The 16,935-nt window shown below is 40.2% G+C and overlaps 1 protein-coding gene across 1 annotated transcript; it reads right to left on the bottom strand.

Moving 5' to 3' along the window:
- Nucleotides 1-5: 5 nt before the first annotated feature.
- Nucleotides 6-4,746, bottom strand: tbcc (tubulin folding cofactor C). The gene has a single exon (XM_062971629.1). It carries the CDS (start codon nucleotides 4,674-4,676, stop codon nucleotides 3,675-3,677), a length of 1,002 nt encoding a protein of 333 aa, XP_062827699.1. The 5' UTR covers nucleotides 4,677-4,746; the 3' UTR covers nucleotides 6-3,674.
- Between the last annotated feature and the right edge of the window lie 12,189 nt (nucleotides 4,747-16,935).

Here is a 16,935-nt window from a genome sequence, read left to right as displayed (position 1 = left end):
ATAACTTTCACTTAATTGTTTTAATTAGGACTATTTTGATCCAAGCTAACCATCAATCATCTGTACACTCAATGCTGGAACAGATACTTGTAAAAGACCAAATCTAAAATGGGATTTTGGGTATCAGGGATAAGATTTCATCATGAGCACACAAAGTGAGTAAGCTTTCAAGTCTTTCACAATAAACATTTAAACAAAAAACAGACAGAAAAAGAGATTAGAAATGGTACAATGAGTTTGCATACAGTAAATACTTAACTTCTTAGAAAGGAAAACAAAACTAGAGACCTCTAAGATGAGATAGACTATTTCTGTGGAAGAACAAGTTCTTTCTATCTATTATGTTTACAAAACAATGGATACTCAAAAACCTTGAAATGCTCGGACTCATGTATACTATGCACTGTACAGAAATATGTAATGTAAAGCTCTGCGCTCCATCACTGTGAATGTCACCTCTTATTAAAAGTGTTAACAAAAAATTTAACAATGATCAACACAATCTAGCCAAAGTTGAAAAATTTTCAGTGGAGAAATTAAGCAGGTGTTTTAACTTTTCCCAGCTTAATCAAAGTGCTAAACTTTCTCAAAATGGTGTCCAATACATATTTGCACTGTTTGTTTCTATATACAATTACATTACTTTACAATTTTTCAGGAACAACATAGCTGAAACTGGGAACAATTACATGTAATGTGTACTAGCAGCAGAATACAGAGTTTCGAAAGCTCCATGACTTGGTGGCATTTGCAAATGTGAATTAAAGTATACAGACAAGATCACATTCATGTATAATATTTTTGGGAATATACCATGAAGGGATTTAATAGAATTTTCCATAATGACAAAGGCATTAGATTTAGGACATTTGTAACAAAATTCAAAGTCCACATAAGATTTTCTCCATCAGCAAAGCAGTCATTTGAAATGTTTGAAAAATAAGATGATCAACTGAAGGCACAAGGTTTCCAAAACTGCCAAGCTGTTATCCATTACACATACTGTCACCATATATTTACACAGTGATGGGCACCGCCTTATAAAATTATTCATCATACTAACAGGTTAACATGTACGATTAATAATGTTTTCCAGTTCTGAATGCTTGGCATTAATCAAATGTATTACAGATGTAAAACAAGCCACCATTCAAAGCACTGCATTGTAAACAATATACTCTGGAGTAATAATCCTAATAGTGAGGATCTTTCATCTCACCAAAGCTTTGCTAAGGAGCAGAAAGCAGCCCCTTAACACACCAGGAAAAAGTAGTGCAAGCAGTATAGAAAGGAATATAAAGAGCATACAAAACTGTAATTAGCACCATGAACATGGTGAATGCTTCATTAGTGAACAAAAGAAACAAGAAAAATCAGAGCAAGTATCTTTACCCCATTTTTAACAGACACTACACAGAAACAAGCTGCACTACTCAGTTTGGGATAATGGTATCTAATCTGCTGATTCAATCAGGGATTCTGGAAAGCTGAAATCCAAGGGCCCATCTACACTGTAGAGTTAATGCAATTTGATGTCACTTTAACTGTGGTGTCTCAATGCTATGGAAACCTGTGAGTTGTTGTTTTGCAAGGCTTTTAACATTATCTGCTAAAGGCTACAGGTACCTCACTAAACTACAACTTCTAGGATTCTATGGCATTGAGCCATGGCAGTTAAAGAGGTGTCAAGTTGCATTAATTCTTAATGGAGAAACCTCTGAAAGAGTTTGGGCACCACTGTTTGACAGCACGTCTGCCTCCAGACATTGCACTTAATCCAATGATTCCTCAATGTATTTATTTTCTTTATTGAGTCCCTGTATTGGAAAAAAAGACATAATAAAAGTAAATAAATTGTGCTCCCTTCAAATGTTGCTGCCCTACAGCAAAGCACACTCTAAGCACTCTGCTTAATCCAATTAGCAAGTCTTTGTTGACAATGTCATTACCTGTTCAATAGACAATAAACAGAAAAAGTTTGGTTTTGGCTAATAGTAGCTAGCTAATCTCCCATGTGAATTCCTTGGCACCAATTATTCTCAAACCCTATTTCTCCAGGCGTTTTGTTTTGGACTTCAACTCCCAGAACCCTCAGCTGCTTGGGCCAATGATCAGAAAGTCCTGAGAGAGCTGAAGTCCAAAACTCTTATAAGATGCTATATCAAAAGAAAGATGAGAGAAAAGTAAAGTAAAAAAACCTTCAGCCCTCCAAATGTTTTCAAAACATAGCATGCTGCTCCAGGCACTCCACTCAATTCAGTGATTCCCAAACTTGGTTCTCTGGATGTTTGGAAATGATGTCCAAAACATCTGGAAGGCTGGACATCTGGAAATACCACTCTACAGCACAGTTGCCTCAAGGCAATCCAAATCCAGTCATCCCCAAACTTTAGTCCTTCCAGATGTGATTCCCAAGCTTCCACCAGAAGTTTCAGAAAGTGCTCTGCTTGGTTGCTGTGAATTTTCCGGGCTGTATGGCCATGTTCCAGAAGCATTCTCTCCTGACATACGTTTCACCCGTATCTATGGCAGGCATCCTTAGAGGTTGTGAAGTTTGTTGGAAACTAAGCAAGGGAGGTTTGTATGTCTGTGGAATGTCCAGGATGTGAGAAAGAAGTCTTGTCTGATTGAGGCAAGTGTGAATGTTGCAATTGATCAACTTGATTAGAACTGAATAGCCATGCAGCTTCAAAGCTAGGCTGCTCTGGAATTCCTGTTTTTGCGTGTTGATCTCTTTATTTACTATGCTGATTTTAGAGGTTTTTTTAATACTGGTAGCCAGATTTTGTTCATTTTCAGAAAGGAGGAAACCATGAGAATGAACAAAATCTGGCTACCAGTATTAAAAAAACCCCTTTAAAATCAGCACAGTAAATAAAGAACAACACTCTGAAAAAAGAGGAATTCCAGACATGAAACAATCAAGGCCAGTGAACACCTGCCAACAAAGGATTCCCCCAGGCTGCCAGGCTATTCAATTAATCAAGGTAATTAACTGCAACATTCACACTTGCTTCTGGCAAATGAGTTCTTTCTCCCACCCTGGACCATCCAGAGATATATAAAGCCCACTTGGCTAGTTTCCAACAGACTTCATAACCTCTGAGGATGTGGGTGAAATGTCAGGAGAGAATGCTTCTGGAACGTGGCCAGACAGCCCAGAAAACTCACCGCAATCCAGGTATTCCGGCCATGAAAGCCTTCGACAACACAGTGCTCTGGTAAAGAGTAGAATATAGAGGAAAGAGTGGGTCCAGCTCCAGTCACACATCTTTTTATTACCATGGATTGTTCTCCAGGAAACAATGGGTTCAATTCCATTCATTGATACTCTCGTTTTGAGGCATCCTACTCAAAGAAACAATGGGTTCAACTCCAGTCCTTCACCCTCTAAATTTAGGAAACAGTGTAGGTATGGGCAAACTTGGGCCCTTCAGGGTGTTTTGGACTTCAACTTGCACCATTCCTAACAGCCTCAGGCCCCTTCCTTTCCCCCCTCAGCCTTTTAAGCGGCTGAGGGGGGAAAGGAAAGGGCCTGAGGCTGTTAGGAATGGTGGACGTTGAAGTCCAAAACACCCTGAAGGGCCCAAGTTTGCCCATGCCTGAAATAATGTGTTCAACTCCTGCCCTTAACCTTCTTATTTTCGGGTCTGGCGCTCCAGGAAACACTTGGTTCAGTTCCAGTCGGTAACCCTGTCCTTCTCGGGGATGATGCTCCAATTCGGCGAGGCCTCATCCCTTGCTAGCCAGTCGAAGTCATCCACCTGGCTCCAGTGGTTCCTGCTCCGATCCAGGCCGGATGTTTCATAGTCAGCCTCGAGCCCCTCATAGCTCCAGGGATAAGGAGCGAAGCGGATACCCTTGCACTCCTCCAGCATGGCCTTGGAAGTGACGTGAAGGTAGAAACTGGTGTCAGTGGTGCGGTTGGTCCGGAGCTGCTGGCAGGCGAGGGCTAGGGTGCATCCGCTGCAGTTGTCCACACGCGCCGAGGTCGAAACCGGGCCGCAGAGCACAATACAATCCCTGCAATGGCGCACCAGCAGGGTGTTGGGGTTCCCGCGCAGGCGCACTCGGCAGCGGCTCAACTGGGAGAGGATGACGTCCTTCTGGAGCAGCTCTTGAGGCCCCATTTGTAGCTCTTGGTCCTCGGCGTCGCTGAAGCCGCAGCCGGGCTGAAACGCAGCCGGCGGAACCTCTTTCTCTGGGTCTGGTTCCTGCTCGGGAGGCGTCCTCCTCGGGGCGGGCTCCTTCTTGAGGGCCTTCTTGAAGGCGAAGCGCTTCTGCGGCTGGAGCTGGAGGCGCCGCTCTGAGAGCGCCCCCTGCAGGCCCTGCAGCGCCGCCTGCGCCCGCCGCACCTCGTACGGGGCTAGGAAGCGCACCGAGTCGGTCAGCGAGCGCTGGAGGGCCTGCAAACGCTCCCCGGCCTCTGCCACCGCCTCGGCCTCACCACCAGGCCTCAGCAGGGCCTCAATGGCGGCCTGCTCGCGGGCGAAGGCGGCGGCGAACACGTCGCTCTGCTCCTCCTGTACCGTCTGGGCCTCGCGGGCCCGCCGACGACGCTCCGCCTCCTCCCGCCGCTCCGCGTCCCGCTGCTGGAGCCGCTCGGGAACGGCGGGCACCGGGCCGGAGCCTCCGCCGTTGGTTGCCGGCAAGGTTCCCTCCGAAGCAGCCTCCATTTTGCTTCCCTCAGGCGCGCCCTCCTCCACCCGGCACCAAAGTGGGCGCTGATTAGCCCCTGGGCGGCGGCTTGAGAGGAGAGTGGGCGGAGCCTAGCTTCTTAAAGGGGCCGGAGACTGAGACAACAGCATAGGTTGAGGGAGGGAGGCATAAGGTTTATATCACGCATGAGCGTACTTGGTCTCTCCAGGTGTCTTGGACTTCAACTCCCACCATTCCTAACAGCCTACTACAGCTCCCAGAAGACACCAGCCTGGCTGGTGGCTTCTGGGAGCTGTAGTAGGCTGTTAGGAATGGTGGGAGTTGAAGTCCAAGACACCTGGAGGGACCAAGTTTGCCCACGCCTAATAGACACTGTAAAAGTAAGTCCAGTAGAGTCTCACTTATCCAAGCTAAACAGGCCGCAGAAGCTTGGATAAGCGAATATCTTGGATAATAAGGAGGGATTAAGGAAAAGCCTATTAAACAACAAATTAGGTTATGATTTTACAAATTAAGCACCGAAACATCATGTTATACAACAAATTTGACAGAAAAGTAGTTCAACACGCAGTAATATTATGTTGTAATTACTGTATTTACGAATTTAGCACCAAAATATCACGATATATTGAAAACATTGACTACAAAAATGGCTTGGATAATCCAGAGGCTTGGATAAGCGAGGCTTGGATAAGTGAGACTCTACTGTAATACAGTTTGATGTCAATGTGTTGTCGAAGGCTTTCATGGCCGGGATTACAGGGTTGTTGTATGTCTTTTGGGCTGTGTGGCCATGTTTCAGAAGTATTCTCTCCTGACATTTCGCCCACATCTATGGCAGGCATCCTCAGAAGTTGTGAGGTATAAACATCAGGAGAGAATACTTCTGGAACATGGCCACACAGCCCGAAAGACATACAACAACCCAGTTTGATGTCACTTTAACTGCAATGCTTCAATGCTATGGAGACCTGGGAGTTGTGGCTTGAGAGAAAAGGCTAAAGACCTTGTAAATCTACATCTCCCATTGTTCCATAGCCTTGGCGCATGGTTGCTAAAGTGGTATCAGACTGCACCAATTCTTCATTGTAGACACACCCATGGTTGCTGTTAACTGCCGTTGACTCCTTATGACCCTAGGAATGAGCATAAAAAGGAGGAAGGGAGCATAAACATAATATAAAGTGGAAAAAATGAGGATAAGCAATTCAATAGAGCAGTGTTTTGGCCTACAACTTCCATAAATCTCAGCCAGTTTACCAGCTGTTAGGATTTCTGGGAGTTGAAAGCCAAAACATCTGTGGATCCATAGGTTGAGAACTACTGCAATACAGATTGGGTTGTTGTGAGCTTGCTGGGCTGTATGGCCATGTTCCAGAAGAATTCTACCCTGACATTTTGCCCACATCTGTGGCAGAGGTTGTGAGGTCTGTTGGAAACTAGGCAAGTTGGGTTTATATATCTGTGGAATGTCCAGGGTAGGAGAAATAAATCTTGTCTGTTGGAGGCAGGTGTGATTGTTTCAATTGGCCACTTTGATTAGCATTGAATAGCCTTTCAACTTCAAGGTATGGCTGCTTCCTGCCTGGGGAAACCCTTGTTGGGAGGTGTTAGCTGGCCCTGATTGATTCATGTCTAGAATGCCTGTTTTTGAGTGACATTCTTTATTTATTGTTCTGATTATAGTGTTTAATACTGGTAGCCAGATTTTGTTCATTTTCATGGTTTCCTCCTTTCTGTTGAAATTGTCCACATGCTTGTGGATTTCAATGGCTTTGTGTAGTCTGACATGGTGGTTAGAGTGGTCCAGAATTTCTGTGTTCTCAAATAATATGCTGTGTCCAGGTTGGTTCATCAAGTGCTTTCCTATGGCTGACTTCTCAGGACATATAAATAAAGAACACTCTGCAAACAGGAATTCCAGACATGAATTAATCAGGGCCAACTAACATCTGCTAACAAAGGTTTTCCTCAGCCAAGAAGCAGCCAGACCTTAAAGCTGAAAGACCATTCAATGCGAATCAAGGTGGCCAATTGCAACATTCTCACCTGCCTCAAGCAGTCAAGAGTTTTTTCTCCCACCCTGGACATTCCACAGATATGTAAACCTCACTTACTGTACTTAGTTTCCAACAGATCCCTCAACCTCTGAGGATGACTGCCATAGATGTGAATATATACTGTAGTTGTTTTTCTTATTATGTTTATCCTATTATGCCTATATTATGGATGTGTTCTGATTGTTGTTTATGTGATTTTAATACGTTGTAAGCTGCTTTGGGTCCCGTGCGGGAGAAAAGCGGGCTATAAATAAAGATTATTATTATTATTATTATTATTATTATTATTATTATTATGTGGGCAAAACTTCAGAAGAGAATGCTTCTGGAACATAGCCATACAGCCTGGAAAATTCACAGCAACCCAGTGATTCCAGCCATGAAAGCCTTTGACAATACAAAGGCTAAAGACCTTGTAAAACTACATCTCCCATGGTTCCATAGCATTGCTACATGGTTGCAAAAGTGGTGTCAAACTGTACTAATTCTTCATTGTAGGTGCACACATGGGTGCTGTTAACTGCCTTTGGCTTCTTATGTCCCTAGGAATGAGCCCAAAAAGGAGGAAAGGAGCAGAAAATAATATAATTTAGAAAAAAATGTGTTTTTTTTTAATCTTCTATGGAAAAAATGAGGACATGCAATTCAATATAGATTTGAAGGAAGGATATATTCCACAAGCTTTCACTTGTTTGGAAGTGGAGAATAGCCTGAACTCAGCAATGGACTATGTGTGATTAAATGTATGTCCCGTGAGAACTGGAGCCCGTACCTTCCAAATTGTAGGCCCCATCTACACTGCCATATTATGCAGTTTGAAACTGCATTATATAAGCTGTATGTAGACTCATAGGCCTCTTCTACACAGCTGTATAAAATCCCCATTGAACTGGACTACTGTATATGGCAGTGTGGACTCAGATAACTCAGTTCAAACCAGATATTCTGGGTTGTTTATTAGGGATTATATGGCTGTATAGACGGGCCCATAGACTGTATTTTATAGTGTAGATGGGGCCTTAATCTGATAGCCAATGTGTTGGTCATGTTAGTTCCCAAAAAGTAACTTTGCCAAGATGTGGTCCATCCCACAGATGTTGCAATATCTAAACAATGTTTTTTCCCCCAACTCCCTATGCATCCTCCCAATTTTAACCCGAAAACCTCAACAAGCTGTATACCAGTGCACAAAATCTTATAAACTCTTCCATACCTCAAATTTCCTAGAATCCCCCATTATCCAAATTCTGATAATCATTTTGTCAGGGATACAGCTGGGAAGGGGTGTGCTACAGTTATGGAATATCTTTCTATGCAGTTGCAGGTGATGAGAACATTGCTGTTGGGTTGCCATGAGTTCAGTATCTGCAGTTAGAAAGGCATTTCAGTGAGCTTCGGGCATTTCCGAGCAGTGATGGCACAATGGGTTAAACTTTTGTTAAACTGCTGACCTGAAGGTTGGGTTGCTGACCTGAAGGTTGCCAGTTTGAATTCACGAGACGGGATGAACTCCCGTCTGTCAGCTCTAACTTGCAGGGACATGAGAGAAGCCTACCAGCAGGATGGTAACACATCCGGGCGTCCCCTGGGCAACATCTCTGTAGACGACCAATTCTCTCACACCAGAAGTGACTATGTTCTCAAGTAGCTTCTGACACTTTTTTTTTTAAAGGGCCCTTCCACAGAGTCATATAACCCAGAATATCAAGGCTGAAAATCCTACAATACTGTACTTGCTTTGAACTGGGTTATTTGAGTCCACACTATCATATACTCCAGTCAAAGCAGAAAATGTGGGATTTTATCCAGCTGTGTGGAAGAGCCTTAGATACCACTGCTTGTAAGATGCACATTAATTTCAGTACCACCAACAGAAAAAAATTATTTATATATAGAAAAGCACCGATAATTCTAAGACACACTTTGTTTTCAGAAATGTTTATGGGGTGGGGGGAGTGCATCTTAGAATTGCGGATATACATTATTATTATGAGATGGTTTCAGTTTTATATGATCTTTAAAAAATGTTTAATCTATATTTATGCACTGGCCTAGTAAATATGATTTAAGTTTTGTTAATTATTAATTGTGTATTCCTGCATGGGAGAGCGTTGGACTAAATGGCCCCTATGGTTTCTTCCAACACTTTGATTCTATAATTAGATATAATAAGTTTTAAACTCTTGTTTATTACATAACTGGCCATCATTGTAATACATATTGATTTAGTGCAAGAGGAGCAATCATTACCTGCTGGTGTACCAGCTCCACAGTATCATGTTCCTTGGCATTTTAAAGCCAAATGAGATAAGAGGGTATGTGCTTGTTGTCTCATAGGGGTTAAATCTTTTACTGTTGCAAAGGCAAGGATAGGGAGGATAGACAGGTCCGTTGGCTATGGAAACAGGCATGAGGGTAACGTGTGTAAATAGGTTCAGAAACGGAATAAATTCTGTTCAAACACGTACAGTGATACCTTGACTTACGAGTTGAATTCGTTCCGTGACAGAACTCTTAGCTCAAAATGCTTTTATCTCAAAGAGAATTTTCCCATTGAAATGCTATTAACATTTAAAAGATGCCTGGAGAACACATCATGGAAGAGAAAGGGATTACACTTTTTTTTTCCAAATCTAAACAGATCCTGGAATAGGATAGAAATGGTATGGATGACAACATCATTAATGCTCAAAGTGACTAAAATAAAAATACTCCCCAGAAATATGTCGGACCATTGTCCAATAGAGTTCACTATTAACAAAACAAAACAAAATTTAAATTGGAGATTGAATGGGAATTTGTTAAATTCAGAAGAGGATAGCAAAAAAAAAATCCTGAAAGAATATTTTGATCTGAATGATACTGCTGAAGTTCCAATTCAAATTATTAGGGATGCCAGCAAAGCAGTCATGATCAAGAAAAGACAAGATGAACTAATAGAATTAACAGGAATACAAATAAGGAAAATATTAGATATCTAGGAATAACGCTAACAGCGAAAAATTCTCAATTATTAGAAAATAATTATGACACTAAGTGGAAGGAAATAAAGAACAATCTAGAAAAGTGGAAATACTTAAAGATGTCACTATTAGGGAGAATTGCAGTAATTAAAATGACTATCCTGCCAAAAATGTTATTCCTTTTTCAAAACCTTCCCATAATAAGGAACGCACAAAGATTTAAAAATTATTAGGAGTTGTCCAAGTTTGTTTGGATGAGTGAGAAACCCAGAATAAAAAAGAGGGGGCAAATTTGAGGGCGGGATGGCATGCCTACATTTGGTCTGGCAAAAAAGCAGTGGAAAAGAATTTTAGGAACCATTTTGTTCGGTCATCGTTAATAAAAGTGTGGGAAAAGTATAAAGGGAAACTATACTCAAAAACTCCGTTATGGCTTTCTCCACTGGAAGCGTGTCAAAGGAGAGAAACAGGTGGAGAAATTTGGCCGAGGTACAAAGATATTCTGATAAAAGAAAAGGGGATTCGAAGATAAAGAAACTTTTTGAGATAAAGTAATGAAGCTGAAAAATAAAATTCTAACAAAAATCTTAAAAAATTTATTGGAATGGTCGATGGAGACTGAGTTAATAAAGATTTGTGTGGCAAAATGGGCCGAAAACATAGGGAAACCAATAAAATTAGAAGAGTGGGAAAAACATGGAATTATAGGTTAAAATTCACATATGCCACAGAGATGAAAGAAAATTGGATCAAAATATTCTATAGATGGTATCTGAACCCCAAAACTATCAAATTACAATAAAAATATCAAATAAATGTTGGAAGTGCAGGGAACAAGATGGGACTTTTTTCCATTGTTGGTGGATTTGTAAAAAAGCCAAAGCTTTTTGGAAAGAAATACATTACAAAATGCAAAGGATATTACAAATCAAAATAAACATGGACCCCAAATATTTTTTTTAGGAATGTTAGAGATAGAGAAAGACAAAAATAAGGAAATACTATTTAATTACCTAGTTACCGCCGCAAGGATGACATATGCCAAGTATTGGAGAGATAAAGAAAACCCAGAGATAAATTGCTGGATTAATAAGATCCTTGAGATCATGAATATGGACAGATTGACATATCTATTAGTGAATAATCAAGGCAGACCAAACAAACGAACAAACCGGGAACTGATCAAAATTATCTAAAAAATGAGAAATTTAAGGTACTGATTTGATACTACAGGGAACAAGGTTAGGAACTATGGTTCCAAACAGAGGAATAAGAAAGAACTGCGATACTAGTAAGAGACTGCCAATTGAAGGAATTGAAAACACCATGCAATAGATGGAAGTCAATTTTATGTATTCACTTGGTTTGTTAGAGGGGTGGGTTTTTTCTTTTTTATATTATTTCTTTTTTCCTTCACTTCTTCTTTGATCTTAATTTTATAAGTTGTTGTTCTATTTGTTGTTTTGTTATGTTTATGTCTTTCACAATTATGAAAAAGCACTAATAAAAAATTATTTTTTAAAAAAGAAATGCTTTTAATCCGTTCCGCCTCCCCAAAACCCCCATTTTTGTTACGTTTTAAAATAAAAATGTAGTTTGTAAGTATAATGTATAAATGTACATTCATACATTCACATAGAACGATAAAAAAGAAACTTTCAACTTTGAAATGGTAGAAGCACACAAAGTGAAGAGGCTGAAGAATCATTTTCTTCATACTGTACTCATTCCAGCCTCCCTCCCTCTCTTGCTCTCTCTTCATGAAGCCAAACATACTAGGAATAAAAACCACACAAAATCAACTAACCCAAAGTTCCTCAAAGTGGACAAGAGCAAAGCAGACATTTCTCAAAGTGGACAAGAGCACGAGACACCACGCTTGAGGCCCTAAAGCCCTGTACTCTTACGCTAGAGCTCCCTTTTGCAAGAGCTTCCTCTATCACAAACTCTTAACAAAATGCTACTCTTATGTCAAAGTGAAACCCCGGCAGAGCAATGGCTCTTAACTCAAAATGATCTTAAGTTCGGATGCTCTTAAGTAGGGGTTCCACTCTAATATGGTATGTCCTACCTCCCAGTAGGGTTTGCATCCCATACAGCCTTCCTAACAACATGTATCATGAGTTTTTCCAGAAGTTATATGCTGCTGTTATGGCTGCAAAAGGCTTGCTGTGAAACCTCTAAGAGGTCTTCACATCTAAACCCTGTACTACTGCTGTGGCATGTATCACAAGAAGGTTCACATCTTGCAATGTTGCTCCTCCAGTTCCTGGCTTGCTTTAAAGGGTTCATGAAAGTGTGATTCTGTAGAGTGGGAACATGACGTTAAAGTGGCATTAAAGTATGTACTGTGAAGTATCTCCCCCTCTAATTTCTTCCATTCACTCCTGGCATTTTGGTACACTGAAAGCACCTTTGCACTGAGCCAGGGAACCCTGGCATCAGCTCAAAATAGCTGGAGATTGATGCCCAAGTTGCACAAAAAACCACATGTTCTCCTTCAGAGCCAGTCTTTCAGATTTGTTTTCCCTCTTGGAGACTCAGAAGAGCAAAGCAATAAAAACATACTTTTAATCTGGTTATTGAATTAATTAGTTGAACGTTTAGTGTAAATATACATTAGCTTAAGGTTTAGTGTCGGCAATTAAATTAAATCATTAGTCTTATTTTAAAATCTTGGATGCTATCTACCTCAAGGAATAATGTACCAGGGCAAAATGTGACAGACTCATTTAATTCTAGTAAAATATACAAAGAAAAAAAATAACAAAACCCTATCTCTTTCTCTGGTTTAATGTCTCCAAATATGACTTAATTTCAATTCGCAGAAGAGTGATTCCCTGAATTGGGCTGAACTCTTTCAAGCTATATTTTTTATCTAGAAATCCTCTGCATTTAGCTTTTATTTCAGATGTAAGATTATTGTATTAGACACTGGGGAGTTTTCGAAGCCTACATGTAGTAATACCAGTCTTTAGAAATCCTATGTGAATAGGGTAGCAAAGGAAGGAAAGCTAACAAGGAAATTCCTTTGTATCTCAGTAGCTTACTTTATAATGTTCCCCCAAGAATTGGTTCTAGAAGTGAATGTGTTTTTGGAGTAGTTACTGCTACAAATGTTAAGCCATACAAAATTGAAGATGTCTAGTAAGTGCCTGCTATAAGACATTCAGCAGAGAAGGAAAAAAATGAAAGGGACACAATAACTAAAATATTTTTAATTTCCTTCTTTGTAATTGATTTACAGCAGAATAAGAATCAATATTCTATTTTAAATGGGATGTTACATGGTAATGTTTAGTGTACTTAGCCAGTTCAGTGCTCACAAGTTAATGGACTGGGATCTTTGCTTTCAAAAGGACATGAAAGGATTGTGATTTGTGTCAGCAGTTATTATTCTTCCTGGAAACTAGGCTGAATCATTAAAGAAAATAGGAGATTCATCACTTGAGAATAATTGTGCTAATCTGTATAAAGGGTGGCTATGGAAAACTTATGTGAAATAAAATAAAGGGTAATTTCTTTCCCCTGTTAACTATAGGAGAAATTAGAAGACCAGGCCTGGTGAATCAAAGATCCAGCTTTATTTATTGAAAGAGTGTATTTCTGTGTTTTCCCCTTAACAGACCATAAAAGAATGAGAGCTCTGAGTTACGAGCTCTTGTACTGTAATATAATTTGCTAAGGTTTCAAAGTCTGTATTCCAAAGCACATGTCCTAAGAAGATTCTGTGAAGTGAACTAATTTGATAGAAGTTCTGTCTTTTAGGTTTCAGTTGATCACGTATTGTCTCCTGGAAGGCAAACAATTACTCCCCACGCTGTAACGGAAAACCTAATCATAATGGGGATTTTTGTTTATGTTATTAATGTTGGTTTAATGGTAAAGGTAGGCAGGAGATAGCTACTTCTGATTGGCTGTGTGTTGCCATGGTAACGTAGCTACTGCTGTAGAATTGTAACTATTTGGAGAGGCTAGCAAGAAAGGGGTGGAGCTAGCTGAAAGGAAAAAGGAGAGAACATTTTAAAAGTTATCTGAGTTTCTAACTAGGGAGCTAGAAGGAAGCCATCTGCATTTGAGGTTTCTAGCTGGAGAGCTAGATGGAAGATGTATGTGTTCATGTTAGTAGCTTCCAATGTATATTGAGGTAAAAAGTGACTGTTTCAAGTTGGAGTCCTCAGTTGAGTAGAGTTGCGAGAAACAGAGAACCTTTTGAGATTAATTTTCAGTCAGTTTGACTATAGTCAAGAGCAACTTTGAGTTTTATGTGCCCAGTCAAAAAGGCTGAGGAGAGATATATATTGTTAAAAGAGTTTGTGAGGTTTCTACCATCGCTCTTCCCGCAGCGCCTCTTTGCCTTATGCGTGCACGCACATGCATATGTGTTTATTTTGTGGGCAGTGGCTGGGATCTTGAAATAAGGATCGCCCCCTGCCTTTGTGAGAAATTTCTTAATAGTTCTCTAATTGCTTCCTCATTACACATTTAATGGTGGCAGCGGTGAGACACAAAGTTTTCCCTCTGCCTGATCGTGAAGTGGTTCTTAAATTTATTGGTGGCAGCAGTGGGATACAAAACTCCCCCTGCCTAGGGTATTACATATAAAATGGTAGCAGAGGAAGGGTATTGAAATTCCCTCTCTGTCAGAAAAGTTTGTGCCTCTTTGTGTGTGTGGGTGTGTTATCTTACATTTATTGGTGGCAGCGTCGGGATCCGAAAAATACCTGAATCCAGTGATTTGAGGCGCTGAGATACAAAGCGATAGAACCTGGTCTAGTGTTGAGGTTTATCTCAGAAAAAGAAAAATGGTACCTCCTAAAACAAGACAAATTAGTGCTGAGAGTGTGTCAGAAAGTGGAGATGTACCGACTGAAGATGTGGGAGAGGAACCTCAGGAATAATCAATTGAGATCCTGAAATTAAAATTGGAGATGAAAAAGTTGGAAACAGAAAAAGAGAAGGAATTTTCAATTAATCAAGATGGAGGCTGATAAAGAGAAGGAGTTGCAGTTAGCCAAAATGGAGCATGAAAAAATGATGTTTCAAATGAGAAGAATTGAGTGGGAGAGAGAAAAAGAGAGAAACAGAATTGAGAGAGAAATGGAAAGGGAGGGAATTTTGTCTGAGGGGAGAATCAAATTAGCCAGACTTGAGACAAGAGAAACGCACCCAACTGTCAGAGTGACCGCTGAAGCGGGGTCAGAGGATAACATAATAATGGTCAATTCAAAGCCAGATGTGGAGATGCAGCGAATTGGGTTTGCACCACTTTTGACAATGCCATTGTGTCCAGGGGATACCTGGTGCCTGATTGACCATCAGTGGTTTTAAAAGTGGAAGAAGTATGTTGGCTTTGACTACTGGAACCAGTATGAGAAGGGGAAGCGTAATCTCGATCCAGGACCCATTGACAACGCAAAGCTTTTTGCAGATTCAGAAACTTAAAAAAAATCTTATTGATAAATGGAACTATGAGGTAGTTCCTACTTCAGTCTGGAATAAGTTAGTGAATTAGTATGGCTGTATAGAAGGACAGAGACCAATTGAGAGAAAAGTTGTGGAGTATGGAGAGTATCTCAAGTACTGTAAAGTAGAAATGTATCCTTTAGAGTCAAAGCCATCACAAAACAACTCCACTGACCTTGTAGACTCTCATTTTAACCAAGCAGAAGGATCTGCTGGAGATGGAGGAATCATAATCCTCCAAGAGAAATTGTCTGAGTCGTGGTTTAAGATTCATTATGAGGCTGCGGCAAATGAAACACCAGTAGCTGAGATCCTATTCAATACCGTAATTACACAGGAGTAGGGTAAGCTGCAGTAATGGAGGATTTAGAAGTGTCAGTCATTATCGGGAATTATTTACTTGAGCACTGTATAGAAATGAATGTTAGAAGGAGTCAGAAGTTAAAGGAAGATAGGGGTAGTTCAGAAACAGAAATGCCATCAAGTGTTGTAGATGAAACTGAGGATGCTGTAGCTTTAAAAAATAAGTGGTACGCATGCTGAGGCATTTAAAAAGGAACAGAAAATTGAAGAAACATTATAGGAGAGAGATAAGGAAGATGAAGTTTCGAGGAAATTTTGGGAAATGGCAGAATCAAGCATTTCAAAGCCTGACAAAGGAGAGATTACGAGTAATGTTTTGAAAAGTGACTGTGCCCTAACAAAATTGCCAGAGGAAGATAATAACATGAAGTTACTTAATGGTAACAAAACAAACAATGTGGTTCCCACTGAAGGAAAGAAGGAAGATGGCAGTTGGTCAGGACAGACTTTGTAGATTAAGTTCAGTACTGCAAAGGGCAGAGATGTAGATGCCTCTTCACAAACATCAACTGGTTCTGTCGCCCCAGTGGTTGCCTATCTAGACACTGCAGATACAGAATCCAGTCAACAGTTGTGGCCAGAAAAAGGTTTACCTCAGGAAAACACTGGATTTGGTCAATTTGAATTACTGTTTGCAGGAGAGCCTAAGGCAGGGGTCCCCAAACTAAGGCCCGGGGGCCGGATGCGGCCCTCGAAGGTCATTTACCTGGCCCCTGCCCTCAGTTTTATAATATAATATTTTATATCAGTTTTAATAATATAATATATTTTATATACATATAATCTTGATAAAAATATTATAATGCTATACAATATAATACTAATAATAATACCATATAATAATATTAATTATATGTTATATATTACATATAATATTACAGTATAGTGGTATAGTTCAATCTAGTAATATATAATGCTAATATTGTGCTATTTAATAATATAATATATTGTATGTACATACAGCTGCTCTGAGTCCCCTTCAGGGTGAGAAGAGTGGGATATAAATGTAGTAAATAAAGGTAGTAAATAAATAATTAATTTTAGGCTTAGGCTCACCCAAAGTCTGAAATGACTTGAAGGCACACAACAACAACAACAACAATCCTAATTAACCTGACTATCTCATTGGCCAGTAGCAGGCCCACACTTTCCATTGAAATCCTGATAGGTTTATGTTGGTTAAAATTGTTTTCATTTTTAAATATTGTATTGTTCTTTGTTATTGTTGTTTTGCACTACAAATAAGAAATATGCAGTGTGCATAGGAATTTGTTCGTATTTTTTTTTCAAATGATCATTCGGCCCCTCAACAGTCTGAAGGATTGTGGACCGGCCCTCTGCTTAAAAAGTTTGGGGACCCCTGGCCTAAGGGATCAATGGACACATGGAAGGAGGACAGAACAGTGACTGGTACCTCAAGGAAC

The sequence above is a fragment of the Anolis carolinensis genome, chromosome 1 (assembly GCF_035594765.1).
Source record: "Anolis carolinensis isolate JA03-04 chromosome 1, rAnoCar3.1.pri, whole genome shotgun sequence".
In the NCBI taxonomy this organism is placed as follows: Eukaryota; Metazoa; Chordata; class Lepidosauria; order Squamata; family Dactyloidae; genus Anolis; species Anolis carolinensis.
The sequence above is the reverse complement of the archived record's forward strand: the minus strand, read 5'-3'. Positions and strand labels throughout refer to the sequence as shown.